At 35.7% G+C, this 24,618-nt stretch overlaps 3 protein-coding genes and 1 long non-coding RNA gene across 6 annotated transcripts in view; all 4 read left to right on the top strand.

Moving 5' to 3' along the window:
* The window catches only part of ds (dachsous), a 301,443-nt gene that overhangs the window by 215,688 nt on the left and 61,137 nt on the right, over nucleotides 1-24,618 (top strand). The gene's annotated exons all lie outside the window — the stretch shown is intronic.
* Nucleotides 1-24,618, top strand: part of LOC128676708 (uncharacterized) — a 200,049-nt gene that overhangs the window by 173,550 nt on the left and 1,881 nt on the right. The window lies entirely within an intron of this gene.
* On the top strand, nucleotides 14,550-16,350 carry LOC128676706 (uncharacterized). The gene has a single exon (XM_053756987.2). The coding sequence runs from the start codon at nucleotides 15,331-15,333 to the stop codon at nucleotides 16,348-16,350; it is 1,020 nt and encodes a 339-aa protein (XP_053612962.1). The 5' UTR covers nucleotides 14,550-15,330.
* LOC128676704 (uncharacterized) lies at nucleotides 21,290-23,242 on the top strand. The gene has a single exon (XM_053756982.2). The coding sequence runs from the start codon at nucleotides 21,292-21,294 to the stop codon at nucleotides 23,056-23,058; it is 1,767 nt and encodes a 588-aa protein (XP_053612957.1). The 5' UTR covers nucleotides 21,290-21,291; the 3' UTR covers nucleotides 23,059-23,242.

Genomic DNA, 24,618 nt, shown 5'->3' with positions numbered 1-24,618 from the left:
ACTACTTACCGCCATCTAGTGGCAGGTAGTCGCATAACCACTAGTGAACTAAACTGTCCACCAGTGTGCAGGTTTCCTCACGATGTTTTCCTTCACCGGAAGCAAGTGGTGGTCTATGAAAACTACTCTACATGAGTCAGATTGGTATACAAACTTATATGCCACGAGTAGGATACAAATCTGAGACATTTAGATCCACAGGCGGGCGTCTTAAGCATTACACTACCACAGCTTTAAATAAATAATTGTTATTTTTGTACCAATTTCTGTATTAAACCTTGGGTAAAGGTGTCGACTCTTTATATCGAAATTCTCACAGGAGCGATAGGGGTCAAAGTCAGTAATAAATATCAAACAGTTGATATTTCTCTAAATCTAATAAATACGGTCAAATAACCACAAGCTGTTGGCTATTAAATTAAATATTCCAACCTATTTTAATACAATAGAAATTAGATCTCAGCGGGTCAAAGTTGATTCGAATAAAGTTTGCGGCAATAAACATTTTGATATTCTCATGCCTGTTTCGCCCCATTCCTATTTCGACACAAAATTGATTGTCCGACTATTATTTGGTCTAGAATCTGGACTTTAGATAATAGATGTTTGGTCTAAGGATAAATTATTAATTAATTGCTTGTTCTTACAAATGAAGTTTATGTTATATAGCACAATTTCCATCGGCGTTAATAATGCTAATATACATAGGTATTTGGCAATACATTTATTATAGTCGCAATCAAAACTAAGTAGGTATAACAAAAGAACATTTGTATTTTAGTAACTGTATTCGAGCTTCTTATGATATCGTATGTCATTACAGCGCGAAAGTTTCAAGAGACCTAATTAATCTTTGGGGTTAAAATATTAATAATATTAAATTAAATAAAATAATAATAATAAAATAGAGCATATAAATATACTTTAATACCATAACGGCTTCGCTCGGGTAAAACCATAATAATTGACGACCTCGGTGGCGCAGTGGTAAAGTGCTTGCCTGTGAACCGAGAGGTTTCGGGTTCGATCCCCGATCGGGTCATGATGGAAAATGATCTTTTTCTGATTGGTACGGGTCTTGGATGTTTATCTATATATGTATTAGTAATAAAATATAGTATCGTTGAGTTAGTATCCCATAACCTAATATATTTATTTATTAATAATACACCTGAACCTTCCTCGGGAATCACATTGGCGAAAAATCCGTGAGTTTATGGCATTAATACAGACAGACGTGTCATTTACTTGGGGTCTTTTTATAATATGTAATGATGTGTTGAATATTATGGTAAGTCTACTTGAAATGTATTCCATGATGAAATGGGAACAGGTGGAATTGGGCACGAAACTTGGGATTTCACGCCAATATTGCCAAAGCGTAAACAATTGCTTTATGATATGGTATTGTGTAGTAACAAAGGTGGTTTCAAGCGTTCATATAAGTATATTTTTGTCGCGCTCCCGTCGACTCACAGAAATCTTAAGGAAAATTTATATTCCTATATTTTTGTTTATTCTTTGTCTTTGATATTAAATAAAATTGGGGTTTAGACTATACAAGATTGTTTCACATAATGGAGAAGTAACTTTAATAACTACTAGAGAAATAAACAGGACATCTTTAAATATGAAACTCAAGCAGTTGAATCACCACCACCGGCAAATGTCTAGACGAAGGAATCGTTTCTAAAATCGTTTGATTTTGATTAATAAAATCAACATCACTTGTGCACAAATTATTATTATATAATCTGAAAATAACTAAAATTGATTCTTGTCTTGAATAAAATTTCAAATATATTAAGGAAATTCTGACGAATTAATGGAAATGACGAATCTAGAAAAACGATTAAGTGACATCAAATTTTCTTGATTTTTTTTTTTACATGTTTAAATAATTTCCCAGCTAACAAAGTTCGATCGATCGATGTGCGTTAGATTGAACTTTTTTTATTGTAATTTTCTGTGACTTAAGAACTTGTTAATCCTTTAAAATTTGGAGAAAATTGACATAAATATGCGTCCCCCCTATACCCCTGGCGTCGTAGCCCCTGGTAAATTAGTATACCACTTATGATGACGGTCGAAAATCTCCCAAGTGAAAATAGTCATTACAAAATGGCACAACTCTCTTTTCTAATTAAAGAAACATCTTTATATCAGACTAGATGTTGCCCGGGGCTTCGCTCCCGTGGGAATTTTGAGATAAAATATAGCCTATAGCAATCTAGGATAATGTACCTTTCTAATAGTGATTTTTTGAAATCGGTTCGTCAGTTTCGTATATTACCCGACTCAAACATACAAACTCACATACGGTAAGCGTTTGAGAGTTTGTATGTTTGAGGCGGTTTTTTTATAATAATAGTATAGACAACAAACAGAAGTAACTATGTTATTATTTATTATTATAAATTACCGGACGAGTCCTACAAATATTATTATAAATACGAAAGTTTGTGAGTATAATTTTGTTACTCTTTCACGAAAAATCTACTGGACGGATTATTATGAAATTTGGTACACGGCTAGAATATAACCCGGAATAACTCATACCTACCTTTTATCCCGAAATTCCCACGGGAGCGAAGCCCCTGGGCGAAGCTAGTGTGCTATAAGTTGTCCGCTATTTAGCACAGAAAACTATTGCGACTGTTTCTGGACAATTGAACAATAACATCCTTACCTTAGTCCATAGAATTCTAATCCGCTTAACGCTCTATCTGCTTAACCAATCTTCTTCAAATTATGCACACATGCAGTTTGAAGTACGGAAAAGGATATAGACTAGTTTTGATCCCGGAAAAATAACTGTTCCCATGGAAAAATAATACGGACGAAGCCGCGGACAAAAGCTAGTTATCAATAAAGGTCTATTCTTGTTAACATGAATTATTACTAGCATGTTATTTAAACTCGTATCCAATGTACATGTGTTAAATATCGACAGAGTAAAAGGTCACAGTCCTCCTTCTGCAATCAAATGGAAACAAGCGAATTGTTAGGGCGTGGGCTGAGTTGTAACTGTTCGCTCTCAGCATTTCTTTTCAGCAGTGGTCGGTCTGAAATGCTAGTAGTTTGTGGCATTGTGTAATCTTACTAACATTGTAAATGCGAATGTTTGGATGTGAGTTATTAAGCAATCACACAAAATCTTCATTTTTTTTTTCATTTTGGCGGATTTTGATCAACTCTTATACAGTTATATTTCAATATACATGGTTTAAATGTACTATTTTTATAGTAATTTATACTATTATACTTAGCTGTTTGTCTGTTCCTCTTTTATGGCCAAACCGCTGGACCGATTTGGATAAATTTTGGTATGCCTATAGGTAAAGAATCCTGTTCAAATATGATAAATTCATCCGGGAGAAAAACTAGAGGGTTTACCCGCATTTGCTATAAAATTGCTTCTCCAGTTATGGGTGCTCTTATGTGTGTAAATAAATATGTAAAGTGTTTAATTGCCCCTGAACTGTGAGATCCCGGTTCGATCCCCGGTCGTTTCATGATGGAAAATGATATTTTTCTGATTATATTCTTGGATGTTTATCTATATATCTATTTGTTATAAAATATAGTATCGTTGAGTTAGTATTCCATAACACAAGTCTCGAACTTACTTTTGGTTAACTGAATCTGTGTGATTTGTCGTTATATATTTATAATAGATGTTGCCCGGGACTTCGCTCCCGTGGGAATTTTGAGATAAAATATAGCATATAGCAATTTTGGATATGTACCTTGATAAAGGCGAAAGAATTTTTGAAATCGGTTCGGTAGTTTCGAAGATTATCCGCCTCAAACATACAACCTCACAAACGCTTACCTCTTTATAATAATAGTATAGATATATTATTTTTACCGTAGCCGCGGTAACTGGGAACCCACAGCTCAGTGAAATACCGCGTTCGTGCTTTCCGCAAATGCCGGCGAGAGATCGCGATGTGTTAATATTATTTACTGCACATTTTCGGTATTGTGAAATACTAATATTAGTTTGTCTTGACAACTATAATGACCGGGAACATATTTTTACTTAGGTAGGTTCACAGTTTTATGGTGAGTTGTACCAATCAACTTTAACTTAACATTAAACTGCACTGCATAGAAGAATCGCGAAGTACGCCATTTTGTCTAAACGTCGTCGGCGCAAGCGAGTGGGATTCGTACCTGGGGCCTGTCGGTTCACAGGCATCTTAATCATTCCACCACCACCGCTTCAATAGGTATATACCTATTTCGAATCATAAATAGGTGTTAATAACAGTGCAAAATCTGAACAAGTCGCTAACTGGTTGCCGACCAAGCTAAAACATACTTAGCTAATTGACACGCAATATTTTTGTCGTGTCGCGATAAAGTTTTAACAGATAATAAATACCATGTCAAACACTACCACGGCTGACATTTTTATCTGTCTTGTCAAATTTGAAATAGAGATATTAAGGACCTACTAATATTATAATGCAAAAGTTTGTGAGGATGTATGTATGTGTATTTGTTACTCTTTCACGTAAAATCTATTTGACGGATTTTTATGAAATTTTGTGCACGGGTGGAATACAACCTGAAATTATACATAGAGCAGTTTTTATCTCGAAATTCCCACCGGAGCGGAGTTCAGGGGCGCAGCCAGTGTTATATAAATAAATCACGTCGCTATTTATTGACAATGTACTCGCATCGGGTCACGTTAAAAAACATGTATTTTTATACCTAATAAATCAGATGTACAACTAAACAAAAATCAACTGACATTCGCATACAAAGTGCAAGGACTGATTGACTTTACTAAGAAAACTCGAAAAAATTAAAACTCATTTTGGGCACAAAAAATATTCTTAATCCCTAAGTGAATAATAGTTGGATCGAAGTGGAATCAGGGTAAAGTTTAGATGAGAAACGATTCGGCATAAGACGTCGTCACAATCCAAAAAGGTAGACATTAACAATTTTGACAACAAAATGTGAAAATAAAATGAAAGGGACGCGTATTTACATAATGCATTCGCGAGTCCTATAAGGATGCTTTCAACGTTTGTCAACTGAACGGTTGGTTATTCTTAAAAAAAGTATACTCTATTTCAGACAGAACAAATAGGGAGATGTGACGTTTGTGAGTTATAACCTTAGAGCGTTGGAGTTCAAGTCTTCGACTAAGTAACACTAGGGTAGTTTGTAGATAAATTTGTAGGTATACCTAATTGAAATTTTATATGTTTAGCATATATTACAAAAATATATACAATGTTATACTATTATAAAAAACAATAATAAATTAAGTGTACACCTAAAACTTCCTAAGGTTGTTCTATAATGGTTGAGCTACGCGATGGCTGACCCATGCGTCAACTCGTGAACGGGTGCTGCCAGAGAGAACTGGTCATCTCGTTTCTCATATATTTTTTTATCAGCACTCGGATCACAATCATAACCTGTTTTGATATACTTTTTGATTATGTACATTATGTACTTTGATATATATATAAAACAATGATAAATAAATAATAATAAATAAATAAATATTAGGACAAATCACACAATCTGTGTGATTTGTCCTAATATTTATTTATAGCTTTTATAGCTAGCCCCAAAGTAAGTTCGAGACTTGTGTTATGGGATACTAACTCAACGATACTATTTTTATAACAAATACATATCTATATATGTATTTGTTATAAAAATAGTATCGTTGAGAACAGAATCAGACAACAGATGATGAGAACAGATCCAAGACCCGGGCCAATCCGAAAAAGATCATTTTCCATCATGACCCGACCGAGGATCGAACCCGGGTCCTCTCGGTTCAGGGGCACTCACTTTACCTCTGCGCTACCGAGGTCGTCAAATTCAATGCAATAATGGTAGGGACCAACACTGTTCAAATGAGTTTCTTTCGGTATTTCTTCTCAGCAGTGGTCGTTCCGAAATGCCAGTAGTTTGTAGCTTGTGAGAAATAACTATTTAATATAAAAATTGACGTGAAAAATAGTTTTTGAGTTCATCGCGACAGACGACTTTGTTTTACATAATAATGTAAGGAAGGATAAGAATGTAAGGATTCCTCATTTGATAGATAACATAGTAAGTCTCATTGAGATTTCCAACATAGCTATCACAAATATCTCTCCCAGTAGGTACCTATTATAATAATTGATAGTGCCACTTCTAATTGATTACTAGTTGCACAAAATAGCGAGAATACCAATCCTACTAATATTGTAAATGCGAAAGTTTTTGAGGATGTAGGTATGTTTGTTACTCTTTTTAAATGTACTAGACGGATTTTTAAGAAATTTGGTGCACGGGTAGAATACAATCTGGAATAATACATAGGATAATTTTTATCCCGAAATTCTCACGGAAGCGTAGCCCCGGGGCTCAGCTAGTAGGGCAACTTCCTTAATACATACATATTTATTGAAAAAATGCTTTATTTTATTTTTTTTTATACTATTTATACATTCCTCATAGGCGATGGGTTTTTTGATCACTACTTCTTAATTTAAACGATAGTTGTGAACTGTAGTCTCGTAAAATATAGCTCATCCATCTGTTACGTCTTTATTTTGTATAGTTTGTGAAATACACACGAATGCAAATCTCCGTTTGCATTCCGAGCTAGGTTTGCAAATGCCCGCCGTGCGACATGCAATTATTGAAATTAGTTAATTTGAGACATTTGCCCCTTGATTAGGCATAAATAATGTGTATTATTACGTGGATACCCTTTGATACATACAGTTATTGACCTTGAGAAGTGGAGAAGGAAAAATAGGTAAGTATGAAGGCGACCGATAGGCTGTAAAAATAACAGAACACTCAGGGAAAATTTGAATACATTGTTGGCAAGGCCCGAACGACAGGAGGAAGAAATAGGAAAGTGGATCTTGGACTTGGACGCTTCACAGCTGAGGAAGCGGGAACAGCGGAGTAAACAGACCCAAGTGTTACTTTCTACTGGTGGAATTGAGATTAACACTTATAACGCTTATGAGAAGAATCTCTAGTTTTCTGTTTTAGCTTTGATTGAGTAAAAATCGGAGGATTACGAATAAGATTAGTTATACAAAGTTAACCGTTTTGTCGAGATATAATAATATTATATTTAAGTTCCTATAAGAAAATACGCATGTCTCTTTGTTTTAGTAATTTATCTATTTATATTTATACATAAAGATAAAATAAACTATTGAAAGCTTAATGCTGATGAGACTAAACTCTTTAACCGCATTTAACATACTCTTTCGCTGTGCAAACTCAACGAATATTGCTTTTGAATGTGCTTGGTACTCAACATCAGCGTGTGGTCTAAGTCATAACCTGAAAGCGTTGCAATTTTGTGACGATGTTAAATTATATTTTTTCAAGCAATGAGCAACCAAAGAAGAAATAACCAAGATAACTTAGATATGACTTGACGAACGCCATCTAGCGATAACATCTGCATTATAAATGCTTAGGAATAAATTGTATTGATTTTCACGAGCTCACCGATGGTATTGATTAATGAGATTCATGCACTTGCACTACGAATCAATTAACCCCTTAACCTTAATAATGGGTTAGAAGCTATATTGTATTTAGAAGGGAGAAGTTTTCACAAAAAGCATTTGAAATATAATATTTCGAATACACACTTTTAAAAATATATACTACATAAATCTTCTTAATATACTTAATTATTTGTATGTAACTAACAGATGATCATATGATTTGAGATACGTATCTTATATATAGGTACTTACTATACAACGGTGGACATTTACATAATATTTTCCGAGGACCTCGGGACCGGGGGTCCCGGGTTCGATACCCGATCAGGTCAAGATGGAAAATGAACTTTTTCTGATTGACCAAGTTCTTAGTTTATCTATATATGTATTTGCGTATCGCGTCCACTTGTCCCTTAAGCCACGCCCGGCGCAGTAGCAAAGCAATACTCGTAAAAATGCACATTACAGTGCAAATATAGAATTGCTTTTTTTTTTTGTATCCATTCTCACGTGCTCCCAGTAAAACGGTTTAAAGTTTTTTGCACGTTCAGATACTTTTTATCGATACATTTTATTCAATTAGACGTATGAATGGTCGCTGTGATATTATATACGCATATGTAGTTATATGTTAAGGCTCCGCTATCCCGCACACTACTGCCGCTGTCACATTTTTATCAGATTCTTTTAGTTATTAGCGGAAATTTAAAAAGCAATCTGGGGCCTACCATGAAACATAAAACACATAACACGTCATTGCGTACACTCTGCGTCTCTTTTTTACACGATACAGGAAAAAGAGACAGCATGTGAACCTTAGTAACGTGCTACGTGTTTGTATATTTCGTGGTAAGCCTTCAATAAATGATATTATTATGTTACACCAACACCAAATAATAGAGAAGCGGTGGTGGTGTAATGGATAAGACGCCCGCCTGTGGATCGAAAGGTTCGAATCTTTGTTCGAAAATTTGTATACCAATCTGACTCATGTATAGTAGTTTTCATCGTCTACCACTTGCTTCCGGTGAAGGAAAACATCGTGAGGAAACCTGCACACTGATTGAATATTAACTTGTGTGTGAAATGGAGAAGGCAATGGCAAACGACTACATTATTAATGCCAAGAAAGTTGTTGTGTGTGTGTTTAAATCCACGTAATAACAACGACCCTCAGCCATGAGGAATACGACTATGAAGAGACACCATATAAATTATTTTATTAGAAATTAAATTGTAATAATATAATGTAAATTGTAGTATTGTGTTGTACTTGTAATTTGTGACTACATTGCATAATGAAAAACTGTAATACTTTCTGATGAAATTGTTCATGTATTGCATAAAGAATTTTATCAGAATCTGATTTTTGTTTAGTTTTCGCTAATAAATAAAATTAATTGATAACAATGGTAGTGCTAGTGTGCGCTAGGTGTGTATGTAAAGTCAATTTCATCACAAACTGTGCTATTACTTTTTTGCTATGGTAATAAAGGCGAAAATACAATGACTTAGTGTTGTTTGTTGATGTATTACATCAACATTATATCCTGGTTGGGGATGCCAGTGCAAGCAGCGTATCGGTCGTCTGTCCTCCCATTCTGTGACCAATTCACCCAGTTCTATGCGAGTCCTTTTTTTGGATGAGCGTTTTACTGTTAGTATTCCAATGTTGGACAAGCTTTTCATAACTTTACTAACTATTTTATCTTTTCGCTTATCTCCTATTTTGTTAATTCTAGCTTCACAGGTCACAGTTCGATTAAAACATCAATGTTATGATTTAGTACGACAAGAGAAAATACAACTCGAATATGTATGTCTCAAAATAGAAACGTAATATAATAATCACAGACAGACATTTCTCAGGCATAACGTTAAACTGCTATTTATGATGGAATATCTAGCATAACGGTAGGCTCGTTTCTAGGACTTAGTCTAGATTTACTTGGATAATATACTAAGCTCTGTATAGGTACGTTTGTGTAGGGTGAGCATGCATTGATCTTTTGAAATTGTTATTTGTGTGAAAAGTCGTCTAGAATTAATGACTGGCAGCCCGTCCGGGTATGTAATAAAAAAGCATATGTTCTTCCTGAACATTTCCTCTATCTCTGTGCCAAATTTCATCGAAATCGGTCCAGTAGTTATCGAGTTTATTGATGAACAAAAAATCAAATTTTGGTAATACTACAATTCTTTTCTACTAGGTACATACCATAAGTGTTAATTAATATATGTGTCTGTGATTGTCAGGTTGTTTGGTATAAAATTTGCTATACGTGTAGAATATAATCTGGAATTGTATGGTACTAAAATTTTCAAAATTTTCTACGGGATCTAAGCGTGAGGGCGTAATTAGTTTATCTAATACTAGTGGCCCACACCGGCTTCGCTCGGTTAAAAAATAAATTATACCTACACCTAAACCTTCCTCAGGAATCACACTATCTATTGGTGAAAATCCATGCACTAGTTTTTGAGTTTATCATAGAAACAGACAGACAGACGCGGCAGAGGTCTTTGTTTTATATGTAGAGACGTCACCGCACGTGCTCATTTTTTCAAATCGTGCACGCACTTCTGTTACTTTTTACTAAATCACTACCACATTGCATACAGCCAAAAGGTCTCTCTCTAATTTCTATACAAATAATTGCTCAATCTGACTAAACAAGGCTTTATTTGCTGACGGTACGACATGCCGGTCCAACTTTAAAGATTGTACCTTCAGAATTAGGTCTTATTGTAGGCTCAATAAACTGTATAGATACAAGGATATGAAACAACTAGTTGTGTTGTGAACATCCCATAAAGCTATTCTCTCTTACCTTCGCGTTTCCCGTTTATATTCGGAGCTGTGACACCCTGAAGCCCGGGGTTGTATACAATTCAAAAGCATTTGAAGTATGGCGCATATATTCATACTATATACGCCTGTAACCGTGTGTAGACTTATAGAGACTTAAATAAAATTTAAATCTTAATTTGCCATAAAGGTCACACAAAAGATAATAAAATCCATCCATTTAAAATTCTTCGCTTCATAATTACTGGAATAAACGTCCAACTTGGATTCACAACGGAACGGACGTTCCAAATATGAAAGGAAAAAGAATTCGAAATACGAAAATCTTGATAAAGGCCGCGTGGGGCGGTGACATCGCTGAGTAAACAGATTAAAAATAAAAAGAAAAAAAAAATGGTGTCGGTCTGGCCGTGTTGCGTTATCTTCTTGTGCCACGTTCATCAATCAAATCATTGAAAATTAAAATTTTAAACAATGAACGTCGTAACCTCTTAGTATGAGTTTCTTCACTTTATTTTTGTTTTGCACTCTCAACGTTTATTGACGTCTTCGGACCATATTTGTTTCAAAAATTATGTGCACTCATGAAGTGCCTATAAGTTAAATTTACTTAGTACATACATTTTACTGCCAAAGCTTTAACGCAGATTGCAAAGATCAAGACAATTTCCTTGTTTGTTACATTTTTAAATGAAAAAGAGATCTCTTGTTACCTTGTTAAAGTTAGTTAGTTCAACATAATTTTTATAGCTATAATTAAAATCTGTATGAATACCACATAACACGAGCATAGTTTTCATAATAAAGCGCTAAAATTTAATTAATAATTACGGTAGACTGCACGGGGTACAGACAAAAAATGGCGGCGGGCCAAATGACTGTAAGCCAGGACGTGATGCCGCCAACATAATTACTTAATCGTCAAAATGTGGATCGTTTCGGCGGTCTTTAAATTTCGAACACTTCGGTTAGGTTAAGGATGCAATATATTATTGATTTGTCTCATAGATTTATTTATTTAGAATTAACTGCTTTGTTACATCCACTTACTTACAGTGGGTGGCGTAAACTTTGACTTTAACCTGCGCAGAAAAATGCAAATTACGCAATTTTGTTTCAACGTCAGTAAAATCAAACAAATCAAAGTTAATTGTCAAAGTTAACTAGTGCAACTAACCCTTAGAGTGGGTTTCACCACTAAACTTTGACGTTAACTTTAAGTAGCTCGCCACCGCGCCGGTTAAAGTTACTAGTGATTTAAGTTAGTAGTTACTACTAATTTATATAATATATTTTTTCTTGAGTAAAATTATTTAGTATTGATAATTTTAATATCAATCTGCGAAACTGAATGTCAACAAATTTTTCAAGATGACATTTTGCGAAAGTCACGTTCTGTGCCAAGACAAAAATAGTATGAGAAAACATCACAATGCTCGCGAATAGTCGTGATTATACAATTATCTCGAGTTCAACAATTAAAATAATGAATAAATTAACGTATGTTGATTTTATCGCAGTTTGAGAACCGCTTGTCCACAAGTCAACACTAGTTTTAATATTTTTAATTATTGTAACGTTAATTACAACGTATTTTTCAGACAATTTCCTAACCAAGTCACCTGTATTTATATCCCATAAAATTAATTAGTTACCTGTATTTATATCCCATAAAATTAATTAGTTTTAAGACAATTTTTTTACCGTGTTACCTATCCCATAAATTTAATTAAAAATAAGCGGTGACGATGATGATTGTACATAAAATTGTATGTTTGTGCTTCATTCAGTTAGTTTGATTGTGGAGTCGGCCTGGACTATAATTTCTGTTCCTCTCATGTCTACATTTTTCCGGCTTAACTATCGGCTATGAAGACAGAGGTCTGCGTATAATTAAATCTCAAAGCAAGGATTCAGCTACGACTGGCCGACTATCTGATCTGATCTGAACCTTCTTTGGGAATGCTGTTGCCTCACAGCTTTAAAGGTATTTTTTACCTCTGATCAGGATTTTTAATAGCCTGTTCACGTGTCTCACTGCTGGGCAAAGGCCTCCCCTGTTGTCTTCCATAAGTTTCTGTCTTGGGCCGTTTGGTCAACAACGCTTATATAAACTTTTGTATTTCGTCTTTCGTCCCGCCATCTTGTTCCAGGTCTACCCCATCACATTCTAACTAGTATTATAAATGCGAACGTAAGTTTGTTTGTTACCTCTTCACGATCTTTCTACTCAACCAATCTTCTTGAAATTTTTTTTTGTATACATGTAGTTTGAAGTATATATACCTTTCATCCCGGAAAAATAACTTTTCCTGTGGGAAACTTCTGATGGGCAAAAGCTAATATTTAAATAAATTATAAACAACAAAACTGATTTGAACGTATGTTTACGTAATTTAATATAGTTGTATTTTTGTGCAGTTAGTTGAAAAACTAGCACATGGACCCCACCTACAGCAGGGCGATGTATCAACCGCCATGAAACTGCAATTTTACTCTGTCCTGTCACAAAACAACGAAAGTATTAAAAATATGTTTCATTCGTAATATTTTATCAATTCGTGATGACCTCGGTGGCGCAGTGGTAAGGTTCTTGCCACTGAACCGGGAGGTCCCGGGTTCGATCCCCGGTCGGATCATTATGGAAAATGGTCTTTTTCTGATTGGCCCGGGTCTTGGATGTTTATCTATATATGTATTTGTTATAAAATATAGTATCGTACACATATGTGTTATGGGATACTAACTCAACGATACTATACGAGTTTCGAGCAATGACACAGGACAAATCACAGAACAAGTCCTGTGTCATTGCTCGAAACTCGTAAACGTAGTCGTCTCATTAGGCGCATATATTAATACGCGTACGCTAATATGTACGCTTGTTCAAAAGGATTGTTTTATTTGTGCTGCCAAATATTTCGCTTTGTATTTAAAGATTATTCGCCAATGACAAAATTTACTTAATAAAAATGTTGTTCACAACAGCTTGTTTAATTTTCACCACTGATAGTATTAAAAATTGTAATCGCCTTGCTGAACCGCAACCGATGTACAATGAAAATAGCGCATAAAAAAACACTTTAGCGTTAATTCTTAAAGTAAAAGTTAAAGCATGTTCAGCTTATGCTACGTCTCGAGGGTTTATCTCTGTACTCTAAATATGTTGTACTACTACCGACACCAACATTACAAATTGAAAGTCTTATCTAACCATCTATTATTATATATCAAGCTATACAAATGCCTCTAACTGGCACCCGACTGGCATCGTCCAGGTTCTATGCTATTACGTAATTTTAAGCCAAATATATCAATATACAATTAAACCGCAGCTTTTTACAGGATACAAATTGATTAGCGGACGCCCGGTTTAATCTTTATTAATTATTAATGTGTTTTTAGGATTCCGTACCTCAAAAGGTAAAAACGGAATCCTTATAGGATCACTTCGTTGCCTTTCTGTCTGTACGTATGTCAAGATCCTTTTTCTCAGGAACGCGTATCAAATTGAAATTTATACCAAAAACGGTATACGGTCTCTTTCTGGTGGGAAAAAATCAATCTTATACGTTAACGCGAAAATATTACCGTTTATGTCGCTTAATTTGAGATATTTTTTATCTACACAAGGAGTTATTACTGTTACTGACTCCCTCTCTCGGCCTCGTGTCACAAGAATGAGTTTTTTATTTAACCAAGGATTAAATAGTACAATCAATCAATTATATTTATTGTACACAAGGTATATTGAACGTGTAGTGTATCACTGTGACTTGTCTATATAGATATATAGACGTACAATAATTAAAGTTATAAATTGATGAAATTATCAGAATATGACTATGTGACTATATTACCTATACCAATCAAATACAAAAAACAAACTGATACAGCCTCTAACTTTTTGGGTTTGCACCATATTGGAAGTGCTAATAGTTTGTAGCTTTGGTATTACATTTTTAGAAAATTACGCGTAAAAGTGCCTATGAATTCTGAGTAAATTATTTGATTTGATCAGAGGGCGAAGTGCGGGATTACATTTCACTATCGAGTCGATTCGAAGTGAGACGCAGCGAACCAATCACATGGCGGTGTGGTTGTCATTGCGTCACAATGGCGTCCTGTGATTGGTTGGCTGCGAATCGACTCGATGGTGAGATGTAAATAGCAAAGTCGCACTGCGTCCGATGCTTATTCCATTACGTAATTGACGTGAACGTACTGTTATACTATACATATGCACCCTTTAGTGCTTACATCACTCACAGACTGCTGCATCAGCAGATTCGGTTGCGACGTTAGTCGCTAGTCCATTCCTTTCGGACAGTCGAAATCGAGCTCCTTTCCATGCTAGACGGTTGCCTCAAATCAATTAATTCTTTTTTTTAAAAACCTATTTCCTCAACGCCGTATAACATTTGGTGGCAACGGTAAAGGGATTTAGAAAAATAAAATCCCCGGTTCGCCTCTTTCACGTAAAATTCAAGTATATAAATTCACGCGTGTGTGTGTTTGTGTTCAACTTCGAGTTCTGCTCCGGCCCTCATAGTCGTCGTCTTCAAGAAAGCAGTCCACCCGGGGCCCATTGTTGGGCATCGCCGATATTCAACGTGCTCCAACCGGCCTCAAACCACCTGCCAGGTTACCCACTGTCACGCGATATTGACGCTGTGACCGGTATACCATTGAAGCGACAACTAGTGATTCATTATCACATACACGGTATCCTCATCACTGTATCCAGATCTAAGCGCACCTCCTATCGACATCGAGATTTCACCGTATCGACGACGTCACGCCGTGCCTGTATTTTGTTGTGTCTACGCGACCAGCGACATGCTCGCCCTTATCACGTTTCCTGCATTCCTGTGAGTGACTTTTTATTCATACTTATTCTATTGGTCATTGCTACTCTGTACTCGTGTTTTTTTTAACAAACGAATTCTTGTCATAATTGTATAATTTTATTATTATTATTTTTCTTTTATATTCACATTTTGTTACTCATTTAAAATGGCCGAAGGTCGTTCAACCAGCCCGAAACCCGAAATCTCTGTCACAGACACAGAGGAAGATACCCAGGGCCAATTACATCCAGGCCCCTCCACTAGATCTAGTAAAAAGAAAGCGGCTGTCATTCCCAAATCCGAAATTGAATTATCCACTTTGCTTAAATTTATAAAGCCATTTGATGGTTGTAGAGAAAAGTTAAATTCATTTTTAGTAAATTGTAATAATGCTTATGAAATAGCCTCGGACACACAAAAAGATATTCTCTTTAAATACATACTCTGTCAGTTACAAGGCAAAGCAGAGACCGCCTGTTCCATTAAAGAATTTACTAATTGGCATCAGCTTAAAGAGTTCCTCAAAACGCAGTTCAGCGAGAGGAAACATTACGCTCATCTCCTCACCGAATTACAGGAATGCAAACAACAAGTCACTGAAACTGTCAGTCAGTATGCTTTAAGAATAGAGACTTGCTTATCTCATTTACTTACCGAAATTTCCATCTCACACGGCCATAAAAGTAGAGAAATGATTGGACGTAGTGCCGCGATGGAGGAATTAGCCCTCCATCATTTCCAAATGGGGCTAACGCCTCGAATATCTAATTTTGTTAGGAGTAAATCCGTTAAAACTTTAAACGAAGCAATTAATATCGCAATTTCTGAAGAAAGAATCCAACAATCTTTATCTAAACATTCAGCCCCGTCTAGCAATCAACAATCTCGTCAGTTTATACGTCGTAACCAAAATCCATCTTCATTCAAAAACAATCCTATTACTCCTCGTCCTAATAATAATAATTCCATCCTTGTCTGCCGATATTGCAAAAATCCAGGTCATACTATAGAACAATGCCGAAAAAGGGAATTTAATAATAATCGCTTCAAAAATCCTGATCAAAACTATACAAGGCAACCCCGTGTTCATTTCATCTCCGATGAAACTTCGGAAACTAACGATGATTTTCTTACCAATCCTGAGGGCGGTTATGACACCGTAGACTCTAATCAAAAAAACGAGTAAACATCTCGTCCCAGTGTCGTGCGGGATTATATAATTTTAAAACCGGCACTATCAATTATAATTCATCTACTAAATCCTCTGTATCCACTGTATCTATGCAGCAACCCAAGGTTGATCTGCCCAAATCTACTAAATCGTCTGTATCCACTGTATCTATGCAGCAGCCCAAGGTTGATCTGCCCAAATCTACTAAATCCTCTGTATCCACTGTATCTATGCAGCAACCCAAGGTTGATCTGCTTAAATCTACTAAATCCTCTGTATCCACTGTATTCATGCAACAACTCAAGGTTGATTTGACCAAGCCTACTAGATCCTCTGTATCCACTGTATCCATGCAACAACCCAAGGTTGATCTGCCTAAATCTACTAGATCCTCTGTATCCACTGTATCCATGCAACAACTCAAGGTTGATTTGCCCAAGCCTACTAGATCCTCTGTATCCACTGTATCCATGCAACAACCCAAGGTTGATCTGCCTAAATCTACTAGATCCTCTGTATCCACTGTATCCATGCAACAACCCAAGGTTAATTTACCCAAGCCTACTAGATCCTCTGTATCCACCGCATCCATGCAACAATCCAAAGTTGACTTATCCAAATCTACTAAATCCTCTGAATCCGCTGCATCCGTACAACTTAAAACTACTAGTTCTCTAGATCCTTCAAAACCCAAAGTTTATAATATTTCAAATATTCCATCTAAAACCTTATTACCTCATGTTCTAATAAAGTCCTCTGTCTCTGATATCCCATTATCTCTGCTAGTAGACTCAGGATCATCTGTAAGTCTATTGAAACATTCTTGCATTATGAAACATCCCAAACTCACAAAAGACATAATTCAGTTAAAGGGTATAGACCCAACTGATAACCCTGTCTGCACTCAAGGTCACTTTTTGCTAAAACTGCAACTTCCTAAATTCGACATATCCCATAAATTCCATGTAACTGATATACCTGACTTACCCTACGATGGAATAATGGGCTCAGATTTCCTTAATGCACACAATTGTAACATAAATTATAATAACAATATCCTTTACATTAGAAACACATCCATTAGACTACACTTTCATGAGCCTGCCTATATAATACCTCCTAGAACGGAAACTATTATCGAATGCTCTGTATCAAATCCTGAGGTAAAAGAAGGATTAGTCCTCGATCAGAAACTTTCTGAAACTTTACTAGTAGCTAATTGTATAGTCCATGTAAAAGAAAATAATAGAATAAATATATCCATTGCTAATACATCCGAAGAACCCGTAACTGTCAAATCCAACCTAAACTTAAAACTCGATCCCTTTAATCCCAAAGTCCTGTCAGAACATTCAAATGAATGCATAAATCATATAAATCTTACTACTAATAGTTTCAAAAGAACACAAGAAGTGTTAAAACAAGTCCGCACTTTTCATCTTAATAAAGAAGAAAAAGACAATCTTCTACAATTATGTTCCGACTTTTCTGATATATTTCATCTCCCAGGAGAGATCCTAACTCATACCAACGCTCTCAAGCATGAAATCAAAACAACTACCGACAATCCCATACACACAAAATCCTACAGATTCCCCGAAGTCCATAAAGCCGAAGTCCACAATCAGATAAATAAAATGTTAGAGCAAAATATCATAGAACCCTCTGATTCCCCCTGGTCATCACCCATATGGGTTGTTCCAAAGAAACTAGATGCCTCTAATGTACAAAAATGGAGAGTTGTAATCGACTACCGTAAACTTAATGATATCACTATAGGTGATACTTACCCTATACCTCAAATCACTGAAATTTTAGATCAACTTGGCAATAGTAAATACTTCTCTACTTTAGATCTGTCATCCGGTTTTCACCAAATCCAATTAAATGAAGCAGATAAATCGAAAACTGCCTTCACAATTCCTGAAGGACACTTCCAATTCACAAGAATGCCATTTGGGCTCAAAAATGCCCCTTCAACATTCCAAAGACTCATGAATTCTGTACTGTCGGGCCTCCAAGGTACCCGCTGTTTTGTTTACCTTGATGATATAGTCTGCTATGGGTATGACCTTAAATCCAGCATCCAAAATCTGACAGAAATCTTCCAAAGAATCCGTAACTTTAACCTCAAACTTCAGCCGGACAAGTGCGAATTCCTCAGACGAGAAGTTTGTTATTTAGGACACGTAATCACAGAGCAAGGTGTAAAACCTAACCCTGAAAAGGTCAAAGCCGTAACTTCTTTTCCAATTCCAAATAATCCCAAGGACGTGAAATCGTTTCTTGGCCTAGTTTCCTACTATCGCCGTTTCATCCCCGATTTCTCTAAAAAGGCAAAAGCTCTTACTAATCTTTTAAAGAAGGATGTACCCTTTAAGTGGGAAAATCAGCAACAACTTGCTTTTGACACACTCAAGGAAGAACTTACCTCTGCACCTCTCCTGATATACCCAGATTTTACCAAACCTTTTATTCTTACCTGTGACGCATCCAATCATGCCGTCGGCGCTGTACTCTCTCAAGGACCTGTGGGAAAGGACCAACCTATAGCTTTTGCCTCACGCACACTCAATAAGAGTGAATCCAACTACAGCACAACCGAAAAAGAGCTGTTAGCCATAATATATGGATGTAAGACATTCCGCCCTTATATATATGGGTATAAATTTATCATCGTCACAGACCACAGACCCTTGAAATGGCTATTTAATCATAAAGATCCAAGTAGTAAACTCCAAAGATGGAGATTAAAATTAGAGGAATATGACTACGACATAATATATCGCAAAGGTAAACTAAATTCAGCTGCTGATGCCCTCTCTCGATATCCTGTCAATCCTATCTATCCAAAAAATCATACCAACCTGAACCCTAATAATGATGAAATTCCTGACGATGACCTACAAAACCTTCTAATATCTCCTTCCAGCCTAGAAGCCGATCTAGCTGATCCTGAAATAAATAACGAATTACTAGATTATTTGAATGATATATTAGACAATGAATCTCCTGGAAAACAACCAGAACCACAACTTTCATCAAATCAAGAAAACCCCGAAATCTTACCTTCTTCTGTCCAGTCTGCACCTGAAAGTCCTCCTCTAGTACCTGAAAACTTACTTTCTGATCGAACTGCACCTGAAACTCCACCTTTAATACCCGAAGATTCACCTTCTTCTAACCAGACTACACCTGAAACTTCATCTATACAGTTCGGATCAGATGAAACCTATAATACTTTCCTAAAAGCATCCAAAAATGTACACGACACTCTTATTATAGAACATAATGAAAATCTACTTAAAACCACACAAAACCTTATTATTATACCTACCTCCATAGACTTGGATGAGTCTATGCCTTACATTCAGGAAATCATTAATAGTTGTTCAGAACCCGATCGGAGTAATTTCTTAAAACATGAAAGGTCATTATTTACCTCTCTACCTCTCACTATTAGAAATAAGACTTACCTTTTCTCATTCACAAAAGTTCACCATTTTGACGACTTGTCCTACCCGGATATATTTAAATCCATAAAATATGTGCGGGACGAGATTATAATGACATACCCTACTATAAACGAAGTTAGCATAGCAGATTTTAGGAATCCCTTCGATAGACACTCCTTCGTAAAAATCTATAATATTCTCAGCTATCTTTTTGACGGAACCAATATTAAAATCCATATATATCATAATGATATCATATATCCTTCTTTAAATGAAATTCCTAAAATTTTAAAAGAGAACCATGACATCCCTATCGCCGGACACTTAGGATCTTCTAGAATGCTAAACCGTATAAATGATAAATATTATTGGAAAAACATGCGAAGTGACATAGAAAACTACGTAAAAAACTGTACATCCTGTCAAATAAACAAAGCCTTACGCAAAACAAACAGAGCTCCCATGATAATAACTTCCACTTCTACGTCACCATTCGAAAGATTGTCCATTGATATTGTAGGTCCTTTACCTGAATCCGGAACAGCCAAACTTAAATTCATTCTAACTATGCAAGACGATCTTACGAAATTCTCGCTAGCATATCCTCTTCGTAGTACTACTGCAGAAGAATCCTGCGAATGCCTGCTCCATTTTATTTCATTATTCGGAATTCCTAAACATATACTCACTGACCAAGGCACCAACTTCACCGCAGACTTATTCAAGAAAACCTGCGAATTTCTAAAAATAAAACAGTTGTGGTCCAGCCCTTATCATCCCCAAACACAAGGCGCCTTGGAAAGGTCACATTCTACTCTCAAAGAGTATTTAAAGTCATATGCCAATGAAAATCAAGACAACTGGCCCCGTTATGTCTACACAGCCATGTTAGCATATAATACTGCCGTACACTCTACCACACACTATTCACCTTACGAACTATTATTCGGGCACAAACCTCGCATTCCAGACTCCGTTTATGGTGACGCCTCTAGTGTTACTTACCCCGAATACGTAAAAATGTTGCAACATCGCCTAAGGCATTCTCGAAATAAAGCCTTAGCGCTCATACAAAAATCTAAAATTAGTTCTAAGACTTATTATGACAATCGTACTCGCCCAATAGAATACAAGGTTGGCGACTATGTATTACTTAAAAATCATCTTAGATTACGTAAAGCCTTATCACCTCTCTGGAAAGGCCCATATAAAATCGTCAAAGTCCATGGTAACCACACTTTATCATTGTTAATAAATAAAAGGCATGTAAAACATCACTTTGATGAGGTGAAACCTGTGGAAACTCACGAAGTTTAAATTAGGTTTAGGTATAAGTTTATATTTTAGTTACTAATATAGATAGGTACTAGGTCATACAGGTAAAACTAAGTAAAGTCTCTTTCCTTACAGCATACTGGCCCAAGGTCATCCGGAATTTATTCATCAAATCAACGTGAGCTCCGGAATTTACTTTGACCCTATCGGTGAACTTAAAATCCGTATGAGTCATTTAGACGTGGTCACCCCACTCGATATCTCGCACATTGAACCCCACTTGCAAAATATAAACTCAGTATTAGGTACAACACGCTACATATGTAACCAAATTAGATTAGAAAAATCATATAATTTACAATGTAATAACCTGTTAGAACCCTTAACAATAAGATATCATGACATTGTCTCTGAATATTCCACTATTTCGCACTTAGTAAATAGAAGATCTAGAAGAGGAGCCTGGATAGGTGCCGTTAGTTCTCTCTCCAAAATCGTGTTTGGGACCCTTGATGAAAATGACGCCATAAAATATGACAATGCCATTCGAAATGTTCAAGATAACGAAAAAAGACTGAGCTCATTAATAAAAGATAATATCCTAATAACATCTGAAGTTTTGACAAATTTTAATAAAACATTACAAAGTATACAACTTAATGAGGTCAGCCTTAATCTAGTTATCGAGAATTTCTCTTCAACATTAAAAAATATTACTTTAATTTCAAACGAATTAGTTGTAAAGACGAATATAGATTTTATACTCAATAGTTTAGAAGCATCTATACTCACCTTATCATTCCACCTCGAAGACATAACAAACGCTATTATTTTTAGTAGTCAAAACATCCTGCACCCGGCCGTATTACCGCCCACGCACTTATACCAAGAAATTGTCAATAATTACAGATACTTACCTGTAGACCTTAAGTTACCTGTAAGCTTAACATTAGTTCGTATTACAAATGTATCCAGTGTAGTGTGTTATAGTATAGGCAACAAGATTATTTTTGTTCTGAAAATACCTCTAGTGTCCCCTAAAGATTATAGTTTGTATCATAACATAGCATTGCCAACTCCTCATATTAAAGATAAACCTAATACTTTTAGTTTCATAAGACCTAGTAGTAAATATATAGCAATGACCATAGACAAATCCGAATATTGTAACCTTGATTCGTTAAAGGAATGCATAACGATAAGCCCGCGCGAGTACATCTGTGACGTTATGACAGTGTTCCCGTCCAGTGTTAACCCCTGTTGTGAAAGTGAGTTATTGTCCAATACAATAAGTGTTCTCCCCGTGCAGTGTAAAACAGACTTCTTTTATGGATACGTAGATTTATGGCAACCACTCGATAATAATAATTGGCTATATGTACAATCTAAAAGCAGTAAACTTTACATTGAATGTCCTAAAGAAAAACTTGTTGATATTAACATTATCGGAACAGGAATTTTAACTATTCCTAATAACTGTATGGCCCACTGTAAAAGTACAAAATTGATACCTAAATTTGATAATGTAAAAATAAATGTTAATATTGTTCACTCTAACTTCAACTTAATTAATGATTCTTGTTGCACTTTAGATAAGTTTAATAAAATAATAAGTAATGAGCCTCCCCTTAAGTTGCATAATATAAATCTAGATTCATTCACATTAGAAACAAAATCTAAACTAAATTCCATTGCTAAAGAAACAGATAAAATTCTAAATGAACATCAAATTATTAAATACGAGACTCATTACTCAATTATTACTATAGTTATAATTTGTGTAATCTTAATCTTTTGTATAACCAAACTTATTATGTATATTAAATCGCGCAACTGTCTATCCCGTCGCCTTCCCGATACTATTCCTCCAATCCCTGCAGTTTCTCCAACTGATCAGATTCCAATTGCAGAGAATATTACTCCCGCTAAATTCAGTAAACCTTGTTCCGTTAAGGAAAATATACCATCTCCCAGTATAAGAAATAATGTTTAACCCTAAGTGGTTTTCCTCTTTACAATTCTTCCTAAACATAGTTTCAACCCTATGTTTAGTCTACCCCAAGGAGGTGTTATACTATACATATGCACCCTTTAGTGCTTACATCACTCACAGACTGCTGCATCAGCAGATTCGGTTGCGACGTTAGTCGCTAGTCCATTCCTTTCGGACAGTCGAAATCGAGCTCCTTTCCATGCTAGACGGTTGCCTCAAATCAATTAATTCTTTTTTTTAAAAACCTATTTCCTCAACGCCGTATAACAGTACCATAGGAGATGTCTCTCCTGTAGTTTACCTGTTATCTATTTCATGGACATGAAAAAACCGCGCCCAAAGTATCTTATTTATTTCTTCTGCCCATTAATTTTTTTCTGGTTTTCACGAGAGTCTTTTAAAATTACACTTACATGTATTTTGATGTCATTCGTACTATTATTTGAGTGTTTTCTCCGTTGCTCACTCAGCCAGTGAGTCGAAGCGGAGACGAAAAAGTATTTTCGTCTCCGCTTCGCTCGCTCGTCAGCATTCCTGTCAGACAATTGTCACGCATATCATTCTACATCAGGATGTCTTTAGCGTCATTTCCTCTCAATCTAACTTCATAGTACTCGTTTCGAAAGCAATCTAATTTGCACATATTCACGATCAAAAACCATCGTCATGATTACATATCCCTCTGATTATGACATTAGCCTCAATCGATGTTTTAAATGATACCAGTTATATGCGGATCTACTAGTTGCGGCCTGCGGTGTCGCCCACATTATGCCTTCATTACTTCAAGTTGTTCGTTTACGTCTTTATGTAGGTAAATTAAAGGTATATTTTCTAATTGTTATTGTTCTGTAAGCAAAAAGGAAATCTTTATTGTGTCTTTCGTCATTTGCCACTGGGGTGGTTCGCAGAGCGTTCGACCGCTGCGGCTGCGCGGTCATTACAATCCGTCAATTCTCTTGAGGAAGGAAAACATTTCCAAAATCAATCACTCATAAAATTGACATTACCACAGTACCCAGCAATTAATGTACAGTCATATAGTAAAACTCATTCTTGTCTTTGTTAAAATTTGAAACATTGTAATGACAGCGCGACCGCTGCGGTCGAAACGCTTTGCGAACCACCCCTGCTGCCTATTTATTACACAGTTTCAAAACAATTTGGATTAGTCAGTTGAAACCACAAAGTTTCAACTGTCTAATCCAAATTAAGTAAGTAAACACTTTTGCACCAAAAACCAGTTACAAGATACAATTTTGAACAAGAGAGCGAAATATGTTAACTAACGTTAAAAAGTCCTGTTTTAATTAATTACAATCCTTTTTTTTCCTTCAAAGAATATATTTGAAATTGACGCGAAGAAAAGGATTGTAATTAATTAAAAACAGGACTTTAATATTCATGATGTTAGTTAACATATATCGTTCGTTATCTTGCTCTCTTGTTCAAAATTGTATCTTGTAACTGGTTTTTGGTGCAAAAGTGTTTACTTACTTATTTTTTGTTTGTTTAGTATCTTAAGCAACGCAAATGTATAAACATCCATATATATATAAG

This window comes from Plodia interpunctella, chromosome 16 (assembly GCF_027563975.2).
Source record: "Plodia interpunctella isolate USDA-ARS_2022_Savannah chromosome 16, ilPloInte3.2, whole genome shotgun sequence".
Taxonomy (NCBI): Eukaryota; Metazoa; Arthropoda; class Insecta; order Lepidoptera; family Pyralidae; genus Plodia; species Plodia interpunctella.
The sequence above is the reverse complement of the archived record's forward strand: the minus strand, read 5'-3'. Positions and strand labels throughout refer to the sequence as shown.